General features: G+C 31.8%; 1 protein-coding gene and 1 long non-coding RNA gene across 2 annotated transcripts in view; both read left to right on the top strand.

Annotated features, from left to right (window-relative positions):
* Positions 1-2,711: 2,711 nt before the first annotated feature.
* Positions 2,712-5,511, top strand: LOC126888754 (uncharacterized). Its single transcript, XR_007699619.1, has 2 exons — positions 2,712-4,553; positions 4,702-5,511. It is a non-coding gene; the product is annotated as an uncharacterized LOC126888754 (long non-coding RNA).
* A 6,055-nt stretch (positions 5,512-11,566) lies between these two features.
* Positions 11,567-21,061, top strand: part of LOC126888731 (uncharacterized protein K02A2.6-like) — a 239,308-nt gene continuing 229,813 nt past the window's right edge. Inside the window, exon 1 of the mRNA XM_050657127.1 lies at positions 11,567-12,337. Coding sequence (XP_050513084.1) covers positions 11,789-12,337 — 549 coding nt within the window. The 5' untranslated portion in view covers positions 11,567-11,788. The remainder of the gene's footprint in view (positions 12,338-21,061) is intronic.

The raw sequence follows: 21,061 nt of genomic DNA, 5'->3' as shown, positions 1-21,061 counted from the left end.
AATTTGGCTGAAACTCCGACAAAATATGTACTTTTTGTACATATTTTGTCTGAATCCCATCCGAATTATCTTGCAGCGGATAGTAGTTTTGCTTTCAAAAAATCAATAGAAATCAGTAGATTCTTTTTAGGCCCTGTAAATACAGTAAAATCTGTGTTAACGGTTACCTGTCGAAATCGCCCGGTTTCATAATCAACTTAAAGTAAATATTAAGTAAAGTTCACTTTAAAGTTGACATTTACCCATATATGAATTGTGATAAAGGTAGGTACCAACTTACTTAAAATTTAAAATCCACTTTAACTGATTATGAAACTGAGCGTTACAATCATTTTGAAAATTCTCCAAACCAATTATATGAAGATTTCCTTATTTAGATCTGGTATTTACCAGTTTCATTTCTCTGTCCATCTATTATCATCATCTACGTCCTGAATCTTATTTTCGGTAATGACATTGGGAAATTGTAACAAAATGTCTGAAAATTAATTTAGAAATGGGGTGAATACTATTAAAAAGCAAATTTTATTTTAGTGATAACAAAATATTGAAATATACCAAACATCTAATAAAAAACATTGCCTACTAGAATTTTTTAAATATTATCAAAAATATACCAAAACAGTAGATATCTACTAAATGTGGCAACGCTGTTAAGGAGAATGATGCACTTCATTGCACTGGTCACATGACCTCTGTCACCCAATAAGAGGGTGCGTTCTAAAGTGGTTGGGATAGTCGGTCCAGGCCGTGTTTGGTCGGCGATTGGACTTCTCGGTTGTCTCATCCGTCTATGGTTGGTAATAAGGTATATTTTAAGTAATATTGGTAATGTTGTTTAATGCACCATTTTGGTTTTTTTGGGATGTAAAGAAAATAAAAACACAAAATATAAAAAATACAGGCATTTTCTAGTACCTTTAAAAGCACCATCAATACATTAAATTTATACAAAACATATTTAACATAAATTCTGGCTTTTATATTAAAATTAGATTTTTTAAATTTGCATATTTTTTGTTAAAAAGGTGATAAAAAACGAGCGCGTGTGTTTTTTAAAGGTGGAATATCCATATTTGACGGTAATCTGAGATGCGTTTATAAATTTCACATCAGGTAATTTTGTTTAAGTCCTTATTTATGTATTTATATAAATTTAAATACCTGATATGATGTCAAAATAGTTTACTTTTTATATAGGTAAAAAAACATAACCAGTCCGACTCTTTGAGCAACCATTGCACGCAGGCACTTTTTATAGTCGCTTCAGTTGTCTTATGCAACGCTTAAGGTTGCCTAGGCAACGTCAAGACAACTCAAAAATCGTCCACCAAATTAGTGCAGAACTGGGTCGTCTTCTAGACAATAACAACGTTGTAACAAAACGTTGCCACGTGGTAGACAACGTTGTCGCGTCGACAAATTGCTACTTGGGCTCGACCTAAAAGTTAAAAATATGAGCTGGCTAATCAACAGAAGATCGCAACTTTCATTAGAAAACAAACTGACCATCTATAAAACAATACTCAAACCAGTGTGGACATACGGAATCGAGCTGTGGGGCTGTAGCAAACCATCCAACACCAAAATACTACAGACATTCCAGTCAAAAACTATTCGTATGTTAGCTAAAGCCCCATGGTATGTGTCAAACCAAACCCTTCATGCAGACCTCAACATCCCCTTCATCAATGATGTGATTGCTGACCACTCCAGAAGGTACATGAATCGCAGCGCAGACCATCCAAACCATCTCATAGATGAATTATTCAACCCCCCACTGGTTGACAGACGTCTGAAAAGACTTTGGCCAGAAGACCTACCTGCTAGGTAAATTCCAGAGAGTCATCAATGGATGACACCTGCCACAAGCCAAGAACATACATTATATTTACTTATTACTGTATTGAAGTAGATTGTAAATAAGCAATAAATAAATAAATAAAAAAAAAATGCTAGTACAATTCAATTGAATTTAATAACTTTAAATTATTGTACCAAAAATATTTTACCATATTAATGAATATATAAATTAGTTACTAAATTAAATAAACCACCAAATTTTAAATCAATTGTAGTAATTCTTCTACCGCAGCAACTTTCCTGTACCAAATTAATTGTTAGTTATATTGTATTTACGAGTAAGATCAGTTAATAACTTTTTAATTTACCTACATCTTGAGAACGTATAAAGTATGCTTTGAAACAAATGAACGTTATGGAAGTATATTAAGAAGTAAATAGTATCTATGTACCTACTCGTGTCACAAAAGCTGGTAATAATTTCTAATGGTTTCGCCCAAAACAAATGTCATATCCAAAAATTTTTCGGTTAAAAAATTAAAATTTAAAATATAAAAAATTGTTACAAAAATTTCAACTACAAAAGTATTACCTGCTTTTGTGACACCAGTAAATACTATTTATATTAATAAATAATTTGACTGATACATTTAACATTCATTTGTTTCAAAGCATACTTTATAATAATTTTTATATTCTCAAGATGTATGTAAGTAAATTTAAAAGGTAAATTAAAAGTTTAACTAAATACAATTTAACTAACAATTAATTTTTTACAGGAAAGTTGCTGTAGTAGAAAAATTACTACGGTTGATTTAAAATTTGGTTGTTTATTTAATTTAGTAACTAATTTATGCATTCATTAATATGGTAAAATATTTTTTGTAAAATAATTTAAAGTTATTAAATTCAATTGAATTGTACTAGCATACGATTTATTTTAATCTTTAATTACGTTTTTATTTTCATATTTTATATTTTAGTGTATGTTTTTAAAACCAGATTATAATTATTTTTTTTGCAAAAAATTTTTAAATAAAAAATCCGCAAAAACGTAAAATCTATAGTTTTTTTAAAATATCTACAAAACGAAACATACTAGGTACATACACCCTTATACCAAAAGAAAGGTTGTAATATTTATTACAAAACGCAAAACTAATATACAGGGTGTCCCATTTAAAAAAAATGAGAAAATTTTGTATTTGCAAAGAGTGATCACACTGTATATTTTATGGCTAAGAGTAAAAAATATTAAATTATTTAAAAATAACACTATATTTTAAAAACTTTGATCTATCAACTAAATTTTTATTTCCTTGGAAACATAATCCACAACCCTACAAATATTACCATTTTTCTCAATAAAAATGTAAATATTTCGAAAATTATTAACTTTAGGCCTATAAGACCTTATAAAAATTTTTCATATTTTTAAATAATATATTAAAAAATGGTTTAATATACAGGGTGTTCCATTTAAAAAAATACAACTTCGGTTCATACCGTCGTTCTGACTCACCCTGTATAATTGAAAATAATTTTAAATTATAGACCTCTTTGATACACATTAGTTTTGTTATAAACATTTTTTTGTATATCTCATAGTTTAGCCGTAATCAAAGAAGACCAGAGGTTTGGCGCACCCTGTATATCTATTCTAATCTATATCTCTATTTTATTTATTTTATTAACCTGTTCTATTCTATTCTGTTTCAAATCAAACACTTTACTCAAACAAAGAAATAAACGACATTCAAAAGCTTCTAATAAAAAAATCATTGCATTGGTACTACTGAAAATATTGACATTTTTACAACATTTATTCCAAGTTCCTTCAATTTTTTTGAGGACAAGAAAATTTTGCTTTCAAGAAATTCACGAATTTATTGACGTCAAGTTAATAACGAACAAATATGGATGTCAAATTGTGCTTTGAGAACACGTCAAATTTGGCCTTGAATAACTTGGTCAATTTATTGTTCAATTTATTGTTCAATTTATTGTTGATGTAAAGTGCACTTAAAGGTGGCTATGCAATGGTAAAAACCAGAGACGTATGACGTAGTTATATTAATATTATGTGACACATGACAGAAGCTCGAAACAAATGACAATCGATGAAAAGCCCTATTTACGAGACTCGCTCGAACTGTAGATGCTTGTATCCTTAAGTCCACTTTACATCAACAATGGGTGCGTTCGGACGACCATAGCGGCTGGCGGTCAGCAGAAATCGGCTGAGTGGTTGTATCCAGCCTTGATAGGGAAAGCTTAGTAAATCTCTCAGCGGCTGGCTTCCAGCGGTGACGTCTGACAGCTACTTCTGGCTCAGCTGTCCAGCCGCTGTGGTCGTCCGAACGCACCCAATAAATTGGACAAGAAATTGACCAAGTTATTCAAGGCCAAATTTGACGTGTAAAAGCACACTTTGACATCTAAGTTTGTTCGTTATAAACTTCACGTGAAGAAATTGACGAAAAAGAAAATTGTTCTATTTTTTCATTTTATTTGGCGTGAATTCAGTGTCACCAACCTGTGTCCATTTGGCGGGAAGTGGAAGTAGAGCTTTTTGTTTATTATTATTTGTTGAGGTTGAGTCTTTCATGTTCATGACAACCTAAAAATTTTGATTGGAAAATGCATATGATAAGGGGGTGGAAAAATGGAAATTAGTGGCTTTTTTTTGCAGTTCTGTCTGTTAGTTTTGCGTTTTGCTCTGGCTGGGTCTCTTTTGTTTAAACAATTATGTAAGTATTATAAAAACGTTTTCAATTTTCTGTATTCTTTAGGAAACGAATTATTTATGCATATTATTACCTGTAAATAGTAGTACCTATTTCTTTTGATTTTTAATTGTAAAGAATAGAAAAATTACCATTCATTTTAATTTTTTAGAATCAGCTGAAAGTGGTCTACAAAAAAACCAGGAAGGAAACGTATTATAGCCTTGTTGTGGCTATGAAAGGCAAAAGAAAGATACCTATAAAAAGTGTATTGACTAGTTGGAAGAAACTCCACATTGTCGATGCATAATAAGATATTACTTTATAAACAACTATCAAGACCTAGGAATGGAACCTGGATAATATAGTCATCAAGAAGATAGCAGGAAGTCATGAGCAACAACAACTTCATAAGTATGAGAATATTGAGGAAATCCAGCTCCTCATATCTACTACTGGACAAACTAGAAGATTGAAGAGGACAAAGCCTTTTGAACTAGTTTGAGTGATAGGTGATAGTGAAAAGCAGAGCGTAGTGCTTGTGTGCCTGTGTATGTTAGAATAGTGCACGATCTTGTTAGATTAGATAAGAGACGCTATGGGGTAAGCTCTTCATTTTAAGGAACAGTAGTAATTTAGGTTAAATTAAAATTGCTCATTGGTCAGTTATGACCAGATTGTAATTCTCTGATGTTTGGCAAAAAGGGCTTAAGTCAGAATTGCACATCAATAATGTTTTGATGATTTCTGGACCATAAAAAAAGTGTTGCAGACTTAAACTGTATGTACCAATAAAAAGAGCCGATTTTTCTGGTCCAGAAATCATCAAAACATTATCGATGTGCAATTCTGACTTAAGCCCTTTTTCCCAAACATCAGAGAATTGCAATGTACAATTCAATACAAATGAATCATCATCGTAGTGATGATTATGGAAAAAAATATATGACAAGATTTTGTGCAATAAAAATGTTTATATTTATCAAGGATGTATTATTTGGTATGGCCACATATACTTCTGGTATATCGTCAGTGATGTGACAATACCTCCTATCTGCTTTTTCATGAATTTTGTAGGAGACGAAAAACCATTTTTAGGGTCATCTCTGTTTTCACATGTAAATTTTGACATGTTTTGTAGTAAATAGATAATTGAATTTACTACAAAACATGTCAAAAAATATCATATGAAAACAGGAGGTGACTGTAAAAAAAGTTTTTAGTCTCTCTTACAAAATGGTTAACAGAGGTGACAGTTAATAGAGAGACAGATAATCAAGGTTCCACTGTATAGTGAAATTTGGACACCCGACACCCCATACAAATTTTATGGGGGTTTTGTTCGTTTAAACCCCCCCAAACTTTTGTGTAAGTTACATTTGAATTATTATTGTGGTACTATTAAACACAATGTTTTTAAAACTTTTTTGCCTCTTAGTACTTTTTTGAAGTCAGTTTTTATCGTGATATTTTGAATATTTGTCAAATCCACCACATATTTGTATATGGTTAAGTACGATTGTAGAGACTAATAATATGAAAATTTATTTATGATTTACATTTTTAGGTATATTTTGAACCATTTTAACAAGAAGCCATATCTTGATAAAAAGAGCTTTATCGAAAAAATAGAAAGAGGTAAAAAAGTTTTAAAAACACAGTGTTTAACTAATGGTACCGCAGAAATAATTTAATTGGAACGTACCCAAAAGTTTGGGGGGGTTAAAGGGAACAAAACCCCCATAAAATTTTTATGGGGTGCACAAATTTCACTATAATTTTTCTTTAAGATGTTACTGCAATAATATTGCTTCATGTCCATTTTCAATAAAAAATCTTTAATAGTTTTCGATATATTCGAAAAAATCAATTTTTATTTTGTATCTTCAAAGGGCTGTAACTTTTTTTGTGTGCATATTTGTACTAAGGTAAGTTAGGTTCATTCAAATTATTTTTGGTCCCAGAATATGTGATTTAATTTACGACCAATCTTTTCGGGACACCCTGTATAATAAATGGGATTAGCTGGCTTAAAAATTCATAATCTACGTTCTGTAGAAAATATCCAGTTTTTGGTTTCTTTTTAACTAGATCTTAATATCGAACCAAGCATTTTAAGACCTTTTTATTAATTTTTCGATGATATATTCGTGTTTTTAGTTTGTTCAAAATATTCTAGATGATTGTACACTATAATAGCCAACTAAATAAACACAAAAATTTTATTTTTGTTACAGCCTGTATATAAGTTTACCTATATATACAGTGCATTACGCACCACCTTAAAAATTGGGCATTTTTGATGTCTCGAATTTCCTAAACCTGTTGTCCCATCTAACTGATTTTTTATAATAATATAGCCTGAGGCTATAGGTTACTGCCTTATGCTTGTCATGCACGGGGAGCTATACTGTAATATATATTATATCACATCGCTCTCTATAGTAATGAGTAATGAGTGAGCCTGCACATACGGAACCATTAGTTCCCTGTCTGCAGGCTCACTCATTATTATAGAGAGCGATATGATATAATATACATATATTACAGTATAGCTCCCAGTGCATGACAAGCTTAAGGATGTAACCTATAGCCTAGGCTATATTATAAAAAAATCACTCAGATGGGACAACAGGTTTAGAAAATTCGAGACATGAAAAATGCCCTATTTTTAAGGTGGTGCGTTAATTTCTTGGAGAAGTGTATTGTAATTTAATGTAAATAATGTAATATCCAATAATTGTAATTTAATATAAGATGTAATATAAGTTCCTTAAAAATTTATTTTTTATTTCCCACCATACATTCTCCACAGGTCTAAATATCGATGCTAGACGTCCACCGGAGATCCTCTCAGGACGTTAGATGGACGTTCGGCAGCAAGACATTGGACCAAACTGGGACGTCCTATGAAGGTCCAATTGACGTTCACTGAACGTCCCCTCGTACGTTAGGTGGACGTTTGGCAACGTGGCATTTGGACCAAAATAGGACGTCCTGTTAAGGTCCAAAGTACGTCCCTTCGGACCTTAAGTGGACGTCCAACGGACATTCGGTAGCACGACATTTGGACCAAAATAGGACGTTCCTTGGACGAAAACGGACCCCCCTAAAGTCCGTGAAGGACATCCTGTGCTATTAGGGATGTATATAGTCTCTTTATTCTATTATATTCTACTCTATTTCAAACCTATTCTATATAAGTATCTACACATTACACCTATTATCATCATCATCATTCCCTTTGCCTTATCCCTATGCAGTGTCGGCTTCCCTAATTGCATTTCTCCACACAATTCTATCTTGTGTCATATCAATGTTAATCCCCTTTACCAACATGTCCTGCCTTATCGTCTTCTTTGGTCTTCCTCTCCTACTCCTTCCAGGAATCTGCACTTCAGCTATTCTTCGTATTGGGTGATTAACGTCTCGACGTTGAACATGACCAAACCATCTTAACCTATGCTCTCTCATTTTGGCATCAATTGGTGCCACACCTAGACTTCCCCTAATATACTCATTTCTAATTTTATCCTTCTTTGTCACTCCACTCATCCATCTAAGCATTCTCATTTCCGCCACATGAATTCGTTGTTCCGCTTTCTTTTTCACTGCCCAACATTCAGTTCCGTGCATCATAGCCGGTCTTATGGCTGTTTTATAGAATTTTCCCTTCAGCTTCATTGGAATTTTTCTGTCACACAGCACACCACTCGCTTCTTTCCACTTCATCCATCCAGCCCTAATTCTATTGCATGCATCTCCATCTATTTCTCCATTACTCTGTAATACCGATCCTAGGTACTTAAAACTATTGCTTTTCACAATCATTTCACCTATTATATTATATTTTACTTTATTCTATACTATATATCTATTCTAATCTATCTATATATTTCATTTAATCTGTTACATTCTACTCTATTCTGTTTTAAATCAAATACTTTATTAGTATCTACATATATATTACATCTATTCTATTATATTCTACTCTATTCTATTTCAAGTTTATTCTATACTATACAGGGTGCGCCAAACCTCTGGTCTTCTTTGATTAAGGCTAAACTATGATATATACAAAAAAATGTTTATAACAAAACTAATGTGTATCAAAGAGGTCTATAATTTAAAATTATTTTCAATTATACAGGGTGAGTCAGAAAGACGGTATGAACCAAAGTTGTATTTTTTTAAATGGAACACCCTGTATATTAAATCATTTTTGAATATATTATTTAAAAATATGAAAAATTTGTATAAGGTCTTATAGGCCTAAAGTTAATAATTTTCGAAATATTTACATTTTTATTGAGAAAAATGGTAATATTTATAGGGTTGTGGATTATGTTTCCAAGGAAATAAAAATGTAGGTGATAGGTTAAAGTTTTTAAAATATATTGTTATTTTTAAATAATTTAATATTTTTTACTTTTAGCCATAAAATATACAGTGTGATCACTGTTTGCAAATACAAAATTTTCTCATTTTTTTTAAATGTGACACCCTGTATATTAGTTTTGCGTTTTGTAGTAAATATTGCAACCTTTCTTTTGGTGTAAGGTTGTATGTACCTAGCATGTTTCGTTTTGTAGATATTTTAAAAAAACTATAGATTTTACGTTCTTGCGGATTTTTTATTTAAAAATTTTTTTGAAAAAAAAAATAATTATAATCTGGTTTTAGAAACATACACTAAAATATAAAATATGAAAATAAAAACGTAATTAAAGATTAAAATAAATTGTATGCTAGTACAATTAGTAGCAATCTGATTCTCGAAGCGTGAACATGTACCGTCAATAAAAGCGCTAGAGAACTTCCTTATCGTAAAACTACCTAATTAACTAGTAATTATCTTATCAGCATCAAAAAATTGTTAAAGTGAAAAGTAACAAAAACCAAGTGATTAGTGAAACAAACAAAAGAAATATGTTCCCTTCGGGGAACTTATTAGGATTTGATAATAATGGCCAACCAATTTATCAACAAATGAATACTATACAGGATGTCCCAACAATAAATAACCAGAACCAGTCAAACCAAACAGCAGTAAAACCGCAAGTACCATTTTTGTATTTTAATCAAACACCATCTAACCAGATAACAAATCAAATGTCATGCTCAAACCAAATACCTATTCCAACCCAAATAGCTATACCAAATCAAGTACAATTTCCTAGTCAATCAACTGCACAAAATATTCAAAACACTCAAAACCCTATTCAGTCACAATACACAACATTATCCACAAACCCTCAATGCTCACTCTCATCAACACAAAACACCAATAACTACACAGATAGCGATAGCGACATAGAACTTAACGAAACAGAAAACCAAAATAAACATCCTTGGCAAGAAGTTGCCAATAAGAGAAAAAGGATGAAAAGACAAACAACTTCAGAAAAGTCCAACCAAATCCAAACACAAAACAGATTTGATTCCCTCTCAAAAGAAAATCTAGATGAACAAACAGACAATTTATCAAATACACAAAACACAAATATCACCAAAAAAGATCCCTCACCGCCACCAATCTATATTTATGGAGTTACTGACTATAGTGCTATGATAGCAAACCTTTCAACTGCAACTGCGGCAGAAACCTATTACACCAAAACCATTTCAAATAATACAGTAAAAATTAACCCTACAAACTCAGACACCTACAGGACACTCATACAGCACCTTAGAAAAGAAAACATTGTACATCACACTTACCAACCGAAACAAGAGAGGGCCTATAGAGTTGTCATAAGAGGATTACACCATTCAATACCCACAGCAGATATCTCGCATGAATTAAATAATAAGGGTTTTAAAGTTCGCAACATAATTAATGTTAGACATAGAGTTACCAAAGAACCATTGCCCTTATTCTTTGTCGATATAGAGCCAAACGAAAACAACAAAAACATATTTAACCTACAAGTCCTACGAAACTGCAAAATGGGGGCTATGCTGTATCCTTTACGTAAAGTGATTACGTACATGTGTTAAGTTCAGAATTACGTACATCAGATTACAGTCGTCAAAACATAAGTGTATAAAGTGGTATGCTGTATCAAAAAAATTACGTATCATGTTATTTAGGGTTCTGTCATGTCCTGACTGTCATTTCATTCATGTTAACCCAACTTTTTGCTTGTTTTTAAGTTTAATGTTTATATTTTGAAAAGATGAATTTTGTAAATCGGTTATTTATGTACTTAAATGCTGTGGCAGAAAGACATAATTTAAATCTAGAGTGACTTCAGTTACGAGACAACCAGTAATCCGTTTTTATGAGATATTTCAGTGCCAAAAACTATTACTGTGATATAAAATTAAATAAAACATTGTAATTACTACTAGATTAACAATCTTATATTTTTTATGTTTAGTGATAATGTTTAAAATTTAATGGACTAAGCTCATGTTGTAAGTTTTTATGCTTCTTTAATACAATGCTTTTTTGTCTTAATTTCATTGTATTTACTGAGAAAAGAATTATAAATTTATTTTAGACTTGATGAAACAAATAAATTTTGCGAAAGCTTGATATTAATACATTCACTGACACAACTACATATGAAGTCACTCCTTAAGAAGATGTGACTACATGTGAAGTGTGTCCGTTAATGTGTCTACAGAGTTTTTTTTTTTATTCTGCCCCTTAACTTAATGACTGCAACCTCAAAATACAGATAACAGACACTAAGAATTCAGCTTTTTCACCCATTTAGTGAAGATGTTTTGTTTACAAATCAACATTATCAGTTTATCTACATTTCTGTATGCTGTTCTGAAGCTATTTTCTTGTGGCATTTTTACAATTTTAACTATTTAGAATGGGAAATAAGCCACAATATTATTAAAAAATGATTTTTATTAACGTTTCGACGCCCAAATCGGGTGCCGTTGTCAAAATACAAAATACTATTAATATAAACAAAAATGTTGTTGCTTAGTAAAAAAATTCTTCTAATAATTTATTTAATTTGACTCATTTATATCGGCAATTCAGATACATATGATACATTTTAAAGTAGAAGACTTTAAAATGATATTGCCAATATTTATGAGTTGCGTTCCTGGGACGACTTTACTGAAAGATAGTTCATTCGATTACATGAAATCAACCCCAACTCAAGAATATCCGTATTAAAATTAGAAAAAAATTAATAAAATTAGAAGAAAAACAATTCTTAACATCTGTTTTATTAAAAAATGATTATCCTTTATCGTTTATAAATAAGGAATTGTCAAGATTGGATCGAATGGAACAGAACAACATAGAACGGGATCCTACAACATTCACAAGAAATAATACGAGGAAAATATCAATACCATACATAAAAGGACTATCCGAGAAACTTAAAACAATAGGAAATAAATTCAACATTTCAACAACATTCAAAACAACCAACACATTGAGATCTATTCTATCTAAAACTAAACCTAACAATGAACAAGAAAGGACAAAGAATTGTATTTATAAAATACCTTGTGAATGCGAACAGTTTTATATAGGTGAAACATCAAGACCATTAAACGTTAGAATAAGTGAAGATCAATCTTATATTAAAAATAGAGAATTTGATAGATCTCAAATATGTCAACACGCATGGGATAATGAACATAGAGTTCAGTGGAGAGACTCAAGTATAGTCCTGAAAGAAACAGACAGTAAAAAGAGAAAAATCAAAGAAGCGGCTCTAATTATGCTAAACGAAACCAATTGTGTCGCAAATTCCTCGGTGGAATGCAGTAGGATGTGGATACCCATACTGAAAGAGGAAGTCAATAGAAAGAAAATACCACAATTAGTAAGTCAATAGTCGAGTTAGTACATATTTTATATTTTAGTATTACTTATATACCCATGTATTATTGATATTATTTATAATTTAAACAAAATTATAGTAAAGTCAGAATTTGGTATTAATTTTGAGAGTAAATTAAATGTAAGACCAAATACTTACGATGTCGGGATAGTATCACGAGAATTTTAATGTCACCATTGCATGTGGTTGTCTTTTTAAAGACAGATCACATGCTATGATTTTTTGTGACGGATATTCTTGAGTTGGGGTTGATTTCATGTAATCGAATGAACTATCTTTCAGTAAAGTCGTCCCAGGAACGCAACTCATAAATATTGGCAATATCATTTTAAAGTCTTCTACTTTAAAATGTATCATATGTATCTGAATTGCCGATATAAATGAGTCAAATTAAATAAATTATTAGAAGAATTTTTTTACTAAGCAACAACATTTTTGTTTATATTAATAGTATTTTGTATTTTGACAACGGCACCCGATTTGGGCGTCGAAACGTTAATAAAAATCATTTTTTAATAATATTGTGGCTTATTTCCCATTCTAAATAGTTAAAATTTCTGTATGCTATACCGCTATACCTACTAGAGGTGTATGCTAGCTTGGGAAAAGATCACTACAGGAGCAATGCAACCAATTTGTGACAATAATGTTAGAAGATCCTAACGATTCCAGAGCAACAACTAACACATCCAAGGAGGAAGCTACAGCTACCTGAGGAAAGGAATGCGGAATGTTTCAAACAATCAATGTTTAGAGTTTTTCAAACAAGGAAAGGTTAACGCAGACCTATTCTAATTTGGCTATACTGTACTGATGATAGCTAATGAGTCAGAGACATGTGTCTGTCTTCACATAGTATATCTTAAACATACTGTATTTTTTCCATCCTTGTTGCGAGACGTGCTGATATATACTTCCTACTTGATTTTACTGTCAACTCGCACTGACCATGAGGAAGTGGTTCAAGCACTTCAAAAAATAAAGGAATCGGGATATTCCTGGGGAAATGTGGAAGCCATTAGAAGAGGCAGGAATAAGTTGGCTAATACGTTTATTTAATAGAATTATGGAAGTTGGACAAATGCTAAACGAATGAAGAAGCAGTATATTTGTACCCGTTTATAAAAACAAAAAAAAAATACAATAATGAACAAACTACAGTCATAAAACTACTTAGACACTTCATGAAAATATGGGAGAGGCACAGTAAGTACTCAGTTCTTATTTATACTCATTAGTTTTGGATCAGTAAACAAGGGAACTGCATAGACCTGGATAATGCGTACCAAAAAAAAGTTGATTAATAGCTAGCTGAAAATTATTTGTTAATAGATTAACAGTGTCTAGTCAGACAAACTTTGATGTATGGGAACAGGGGAAGTATTAATTGTGGAATAAGTTAAAAATTTGGAACATCAGACTTTGAAAACGTTTTATGTATTTTGTCGGACAGAACTTCCAATTGATTTGTTTCCATTTCATTACTCTCATGCAAAAATCAGACTGGTGTTTATCACCAACTGGGCATTTTAATGAGTGGAACAAGAAGAACATGTCAAATGACAGGAATCATGGTGGTTAGTAATATCAGTCTGATTTTTGCATGAGAGTTTAATGAAAGGGTAACAAATCAATTGGATGTTCTGTCTGACAAAATACAAGGGAGTTTTAGTAATCTACGTTCCAAATTTTTAAACTGTTCCACAATTAAAACTTCCAGTGTTTGCGTACATCAAAGTTTGTCTGACTAGACACCATTAAGCTATAGGGCTTTTCTTTTCATTCACAGTCATTTGTTTTGAGCTTCTGTCATATGCCGTATAATCCGTGTATAGGGCTTTTCATCGATTGTCATTTGTTTCGAGCTGCTGTCATGTGTCATATTATATTAATATATCTACGTCATATGTCTTTGGTATGTATCATTGGTATATGCCAATAACGTATGATGTAGATATATTAATATTATGAGACACAGGACAGAAGCTCGAAACAAATGACTGAATGAAAAGCCCTATATTAATATTATATATAACATATGACAGGAACTCGAAACAAATGACAATTGATGAAAAGCCCTATTAGCAAATTTTCAGCTTGCTGTTAATCAACTTTTTTTGATACGTGGGATCCAGGCCTAGCAGGGTAAGGGTGCACTCACTAAGGAGACCAAAGGATGGTATCCTCGCCTAGAACAGAGTATCCTACTACTCTTCATTTTCGTGAACGATCTCATCGCATTTAACATAATGCATCGGGCGATCCATGATATGGTACGAGGGATACCAGGGAGTGAGGGTTGGCGCTTTGTTGTGAGTACAACTTTACATTCCCTGGTACTTACTGTATCCTGATGATGTAGTGTTAGTAATTAGTAGGAAATAGTGAAAGCTATTTAGAACAAAACCAAAAATTCATTTTATGATATATTATATTGAAGTACTAAACAACTAAAAAATCACTTAAAAATTAAACACTAAACCAATTAAACTAAAAATCAAATACAAGTCTATCACACAAACAACTTGGTTTCACAAATAAAAATAACAATATTTATTAATATAACATAAACATTTTCACATAACCAAACTAAACGGCAAGTAATTTTTGTTTAGAAAAGTTTAAAATTACGTTTACGCGTGCGTTTACCTAAAAGAAATTACATACGAAGGTAGGCAACCCCTTGGATATCATTGATACAGCATACCGATTTTACACACAAGATTACAGCCTGTAATTCGAGTTTACCGTACGTAATCGGTTTACGTAAATGATACAGCATAGCCCCCATTAACAGTAGAACCACCTAGAATAAAAAATACAATAGTTAAATGCACAAGGTGTCAAAAATACGGGCATTCAAAAAGTTACTGCCTAAGGCCATTCGCCTGTGTTAAATGCGGAGGATCACATGACACAAAAACCTGCAAAAAAGCACGCGACACACCAGCAACATGTGCCTTATGTAATGGCAATCATCCAGCAAACTATAAAGGATGTGCTATATATAAAGACCTAGTCAATTCGAAAAACAAAAATATAACAAGCAGCATTCCTATACCTAGAGTTGCAAGCCTAAATAATAATAACACTAATGCTCACCACATACACCAATCACATGTAACATATGCTCAAGTTGCAGCAACTAATACTTCTTCACAAGACAACAACAATAATTCAGACCTTTCAAATAAACTTACAGAGTTCCTCAACGAATTTAAAAATATGTTTGCACAATTGATAAACCAAAACAGCATGATACTAAGCATGCTTACAACAGTGATAAATAGAACGTCGTAATGGCTAACTCACTTAGAATAGCAGAGTGGAACGCAAATGGTCTAACAAACCATGTGCAAGAAATTATACTATTTCTAAAATTAAACAAAATAGACATCCTACTTATATCCGAGAGTCACACAACTGAGAGGTCTTTTATAAAAATTCCACACTACTCTGTCTATTACGCAAACCATCCAGATGGAACAGCCCATGCTGGTTCAGTTGTAATAATTCGTACAGCTATAAAACACTACGAACTTGCTCCATATATCACCAACAAAATTCAGAGTACTATCATAAAAGTACATGCGCTCACCTTTCCACTAACAATAGCTTCTATCTACAGCCCACCACGCCACACCATCAATCTGGAGGAATACAGAGAGTTTTTTGAACAACTTGGCTCACATTTCCTAGTGGCAGGGGACTGGAATGCAAAACATACAACCTGGGGAGCAAGACTGATATCTCCAAAAGGCAGAAATCTATTAAAGATCATACAAGATAATAACCTGAAATACCTAACAACTGGTACCCCCACATACTGGCCCACTGATAACAACAAAATTCCTGATCTGTTAGACTTTGCTATAACTAAGGGAATACCTGAAATACACAGCGACATCACCCCCAGTTTTGATCTCCATTCGGACCACAGTCCCATCTTGATTACCTTAAGTACCAATATAATTTGGAAAACTCCTGCACCAAGGCTATGTTCCAGTAACACGAATTGGGTTCAATTCAAAGAAGAAATAAATGATAAAATATCTCTTGACATTCGACTCAAGCACAAAAACGATATTGAAGAAGCTGTAAAATATTTAACGGAACAAATACAACAGGCCGCTTGGAAAGCTACTCCTGGGGCCTGATTCTAATTCATTTCGACAGTCGCAATTTCATTCGCCATGACAGCAACTGGGGATATTAACCTTATCATGTTGAGACTGCTCAGAATTTGGGTTGGCGCTTCGGTTTCTTGGATTTTGTTGATAGTCTGGGAAAATTATCGAAATAATAGTACCATTTTTGGGAAAAATTATTTACCAGCTATTTTATTGCTAAAATCGAATCTTAAGATTGCATAAATTAGTAATATGGGGTATGACAAGTCCGCAGAAAGTGTGTTATTTTATTTATAAACAAATTAGCACTCCTAAATCTTCTTTTTTTTTTCAATTAGTGGTCTGTAACTCCTATAATTTTTCCTTTGAGCCAAAAACACTCAAATAAAAATTCACCGTAATTTAGTTCTGCACAAAGTTATTTTTTTTCCGATTTCCTTCAACAAAAATTTTACTCAGAAAATCCGAGTTTTCCCAAAAAATCTGCCATTTTCAATTAAAATTTTAGGGAAGTACCTAATTATTTATCAATAATTAAATAATTGAAGACATGAAAGATTTATTATAGTAGATTATACAGAGGGGCTAAATTATGGAATAAATTCATTTCTTTAAAACGGACGATTTTGGAGCAAAATCCCGAAAGAGGTCGATTTTTATTTTTAAATTACAATTTTTTGGCATATATTTCATACTAGTGACGTCATCCATCTGAGCGTGATGACGTAATCGATAATTTTGTTAATGGGAATAGGGGTCGTGTGGTAGGTCATTTGAAAGGGCGTTTAATTCTCTATTCAGTAATATAAACATTAATATCATTAGGTATTTATACAGGGTTGCCAAAAAAAAAATTTGAATTAAATTAATTGGCGCAAAAAGAAGAATGTATGTAATTTATTTAACTCAAAATACATTGTACTGCTGTCAGAAAATAGAAAAAAAGGTTTATTTCACAAATAAACATTTCTTTTCGCTTAAATTAAATCACAAACAGCCTCCCTCCTACCTATTGGCAGTTTGAACTTTTAATTTAAGCTAAAAGCAATGTTTATTTGCAAAATAAACATTTTTTTCTATTTTCTGACAGCAATAGAATGTATTTTGAGTTAAATAAATTACATGCATTCTTCTTCTTGCGTCAATTAATTTAATTTTTTTGGCCTCCCTGTATAAATATTGATATTAATGTTTATAATACTGAATAGAGAATTGAACGCCTTTGTAAATGAGCTACAACACGAACCCATATTCCTATTTAAAAAAATAATTACGTCATCACGCTCGGATGGATGACGTCACTAGTTTGAAATATATGCCAAGAAATTTAATTTAAAAATAAAAATCGACCTGTTTCGGGATTTTTCTCTAAAATCGTCCATTTTAGAGAAAATGAATTTATTCCATAATTTAGCCCCTCTCTGTATATCAGGAGACCGGCGACAATCTAACCAATAGTTTAGCAATAATTAAAATGTTAATTAAAAAATTTCGGTCGAAATAATAACCAGAAAGATTATGATACACCAGAATAACTATGATTTTCATATAAAAAAGCACTATACCTATTCAACGTACCTTACAGGATTGAAATTGGACCATTTGAGCGGTCTCAGGAATGTTATAAAGAAACAATTTTTTGGCTTATAAACAAATAGAACCCCTCAGAAAATATTAGATTAAATTAAATTAAGTTAACGCTGTTCAAAAGAGCACGGCTTCTGTGTCCTTTTCGAAGAAAAACAAATTGAATTGCGAGGAGTGATTCCAGGTATAACCGGTCAAATTTGACCGGCATTTGCGACAGAGTTATAAACAACAGGATTTTAATCTTTGAACCATTAGATACCTTTTAATTCCGGTCCTCTTTGTACATACAAATTTTCATATCTTCAAGACACTCATAACAAAAAAGATTTATGTCACTGTCACCAAATTATTTAATTATTGATAAATAATTACTTCCCTCAAATTTTAGTTGAAAATTAAAGATTTTGTTTGGAAAACCCGAATTTTCCGAAGAAAATTTCCGTCGAAGGAAATTGGAATAAATTATCAATGTGCAGAATTAAATTACTGTCAATTTTTATGTGAGTGTTTTGGTTTAAAGTTAAAATTTTCGGAGTTATAGAGCAATAATAAAAAAAAAAGATTTCGGAGCGCTAATTTGTTTATAAACAAAATAGCACACTTTCTGTGGACTTTGCACAGCTATATTACTAATATAGGAAATCTTAAGATTTGATTTCAGCATGTCCAGCAATAGAATAGCTGGTAATTAATTTTCCTTGTTTTTTACTAATTTTCCCAGATTATTACCTCACATCTTTCATTGAGTTGATGATTCATGTTGTGGACATTCTCAATTATTATATTTCTAATTTAATACTATTCTATCTAATTCCTCAAAACAAGCAAATTTCAATTAAACCCAGCTATATTATAATACCTTTTGATTTAGTTTTCCTTGCAAGAAATAAACAAAACACATCTAAACTAAACCTAACCTCGCTTTTGGCCATTCATTCATCTCCGTCACAGTATAGGAGGAATTCCTCCTATACTGTGTCTCCGTGTCAAATAATTTCGACAGTCGCCATATTGAAAGCGACTTGTTTTTGGTCGAAATTTGATTTAGAATCAGGGCCCTGATTCTAAATCAAATTTCGACCAAAAACAATTCGCTTTCAATATGGCGACTGTCGAAATTATTTGACACGGAGATGAATGAATGGCCAAAAGCGAGGTTAGGTTTAGTTTAGAGCTGTGTAGTTCGTGAACGAACTAGTTCAAAAGATCGACTCTCATAACTGAACTAAAAGATTCAATCACAAATATTAAAAAGATCGAATCATCGAACTAAACGTACTGACTGCAACTGCAACACACAAACACAACGCAACGGACAGAGCGAGAGAGGCAACGATGGAACGATGTCGATATTTTCGATTGTCGATCTCGATCTTTCAACGATTTCAATCCATCTCGCCAACCGCAAGCAAACGTTTGTCGAGGTCGAGCTGGATCGAAGTAAATTAATATTTAAACATTATTTAAAGAAAAAGCGTCATAATTTAACCCCACGAGGAAGAGTGAGATGCAAATTCGGTTTACTGTTACCGAGTTTGATTATTTGATTTGATATTTGATGGATTTAGTTACGACCTACTAGCGAAATAGAAGTAAAGGTTGCGTTAAGTAAGGGTTCTTTTTTTTTTCATTTTATGAAAATGAGATGCATGGAGATGCGATGGAGGGTTAAAGAAAGAGATGCTGAATAATGTCCTATACTTTTCCATTAAATTTTTTAATAACCGTTATTTTATAAAAGAGTTATATTATATTGAAAGATTTATTTCGAGGAAAAACTGAAAACGTGAAAACCCCAAGAAAACACAGACTTTTAGTAAACAGTAACAAAACAAATACAATTTTATAGATTACTTTTTATTTTTTTATATTTACAAAAATATTTAATGTCATTTGTCAAAATAAACGATTCCTGATTGATCTACTTTGAACTAATTTATATTTGATTCTCCCATCTTAAAGTATGTCGTATGAATCATCAGTGAACTAAATGAACTAAACGAACTACTCTTTTGTACTATTCATTTTAATGACCGAGATCGAAAGATCGAAATCCACGTAGTGAACTATACTTCCCAGCTCTAGTTTAGTTTAGATGTGTTTTGTTTATTTCTTGCAAGGAAAACTAAATCAAAAGGTATTATAATATAGCTGGGTTTAATTGAAATTTGCTTGTTTTGAGGAATTAGATAGAATAGTATTAAATTAGAAATATAATAATTGAGAATGTCCACAACATGAATCATCAACTCAATGAAAGATGTGAGGTAATAATCTGGGAAAATTAGTAAAAAACAAGGAAAATTAATTACCAGCTATTTTATTGCTGGACATGCTGAAATCAAATCTTAAGATTTCCTATATTAGTAATATAGCTGTGCAAAGTCCACAGAAAGTGTGCTATTTTGTTTATAAACAAATTAGCGCTCCGAAATCTTTTTTTTTTTATTATTGGTCTATAACTCCGAAAATTTTAACTTTAAACCAAAACACTCACATAAAAATTGACAGTAATTTAATTCTGCACATTGATAATTTATTCCAATTTCCTTCGACGGAAATTTTCTTCGGAAAATTCGGGTTTTCCAAACAAAATCTTTAATTTTCAACTAAAATTTGAGGGAAGTAATTATTTATCAATAATTAAATAATTTGGTGACAGTGACATAAATCTTTTTTGTTATGAGTGTCTTGAAGATATGAAAATTTGTATGTACAAAGAGGACCGGAATTAAAAGGTATCTAATGGTTCAAAGATTAAAATCCTGTTGTTTATAACTCTGTCGCAAATGCCGGTCAAATTTGACCGGTTATACCTGGAATCACTCCTCGCAATTCAATTTGTTTTTCTTCGAAAAGGACACAGAAGCCGTGCTCTTTTGAACAGCGTTAACTTAATTTAATTTAATCTAATATTTTCTGAGGGGTTCTATTTGTTTATAAGCCAAAAAATTGTTTCTTTATAACATTCCTGAGACCGCTCAAA

The sequence above is a fragment of the Diabrotica virgifera genome, chromosome 7 (genome assembly GCF_917563875.1).
Source record: "Diabrotica virgifera virgifera chromosome 7, PGI_DIABVI_V3a".
Classification (NCBI taxonomy): domain Eukaryota; kingdom Metazoa; phylum Arthropoda; class Insecta; order Coleoptera; family Chrysomelidae; genus Diabrotica; species Diabrotica virgifera.
This window is presented reverse-complemented; position numbering and strand designations above follow the sequence as displayed.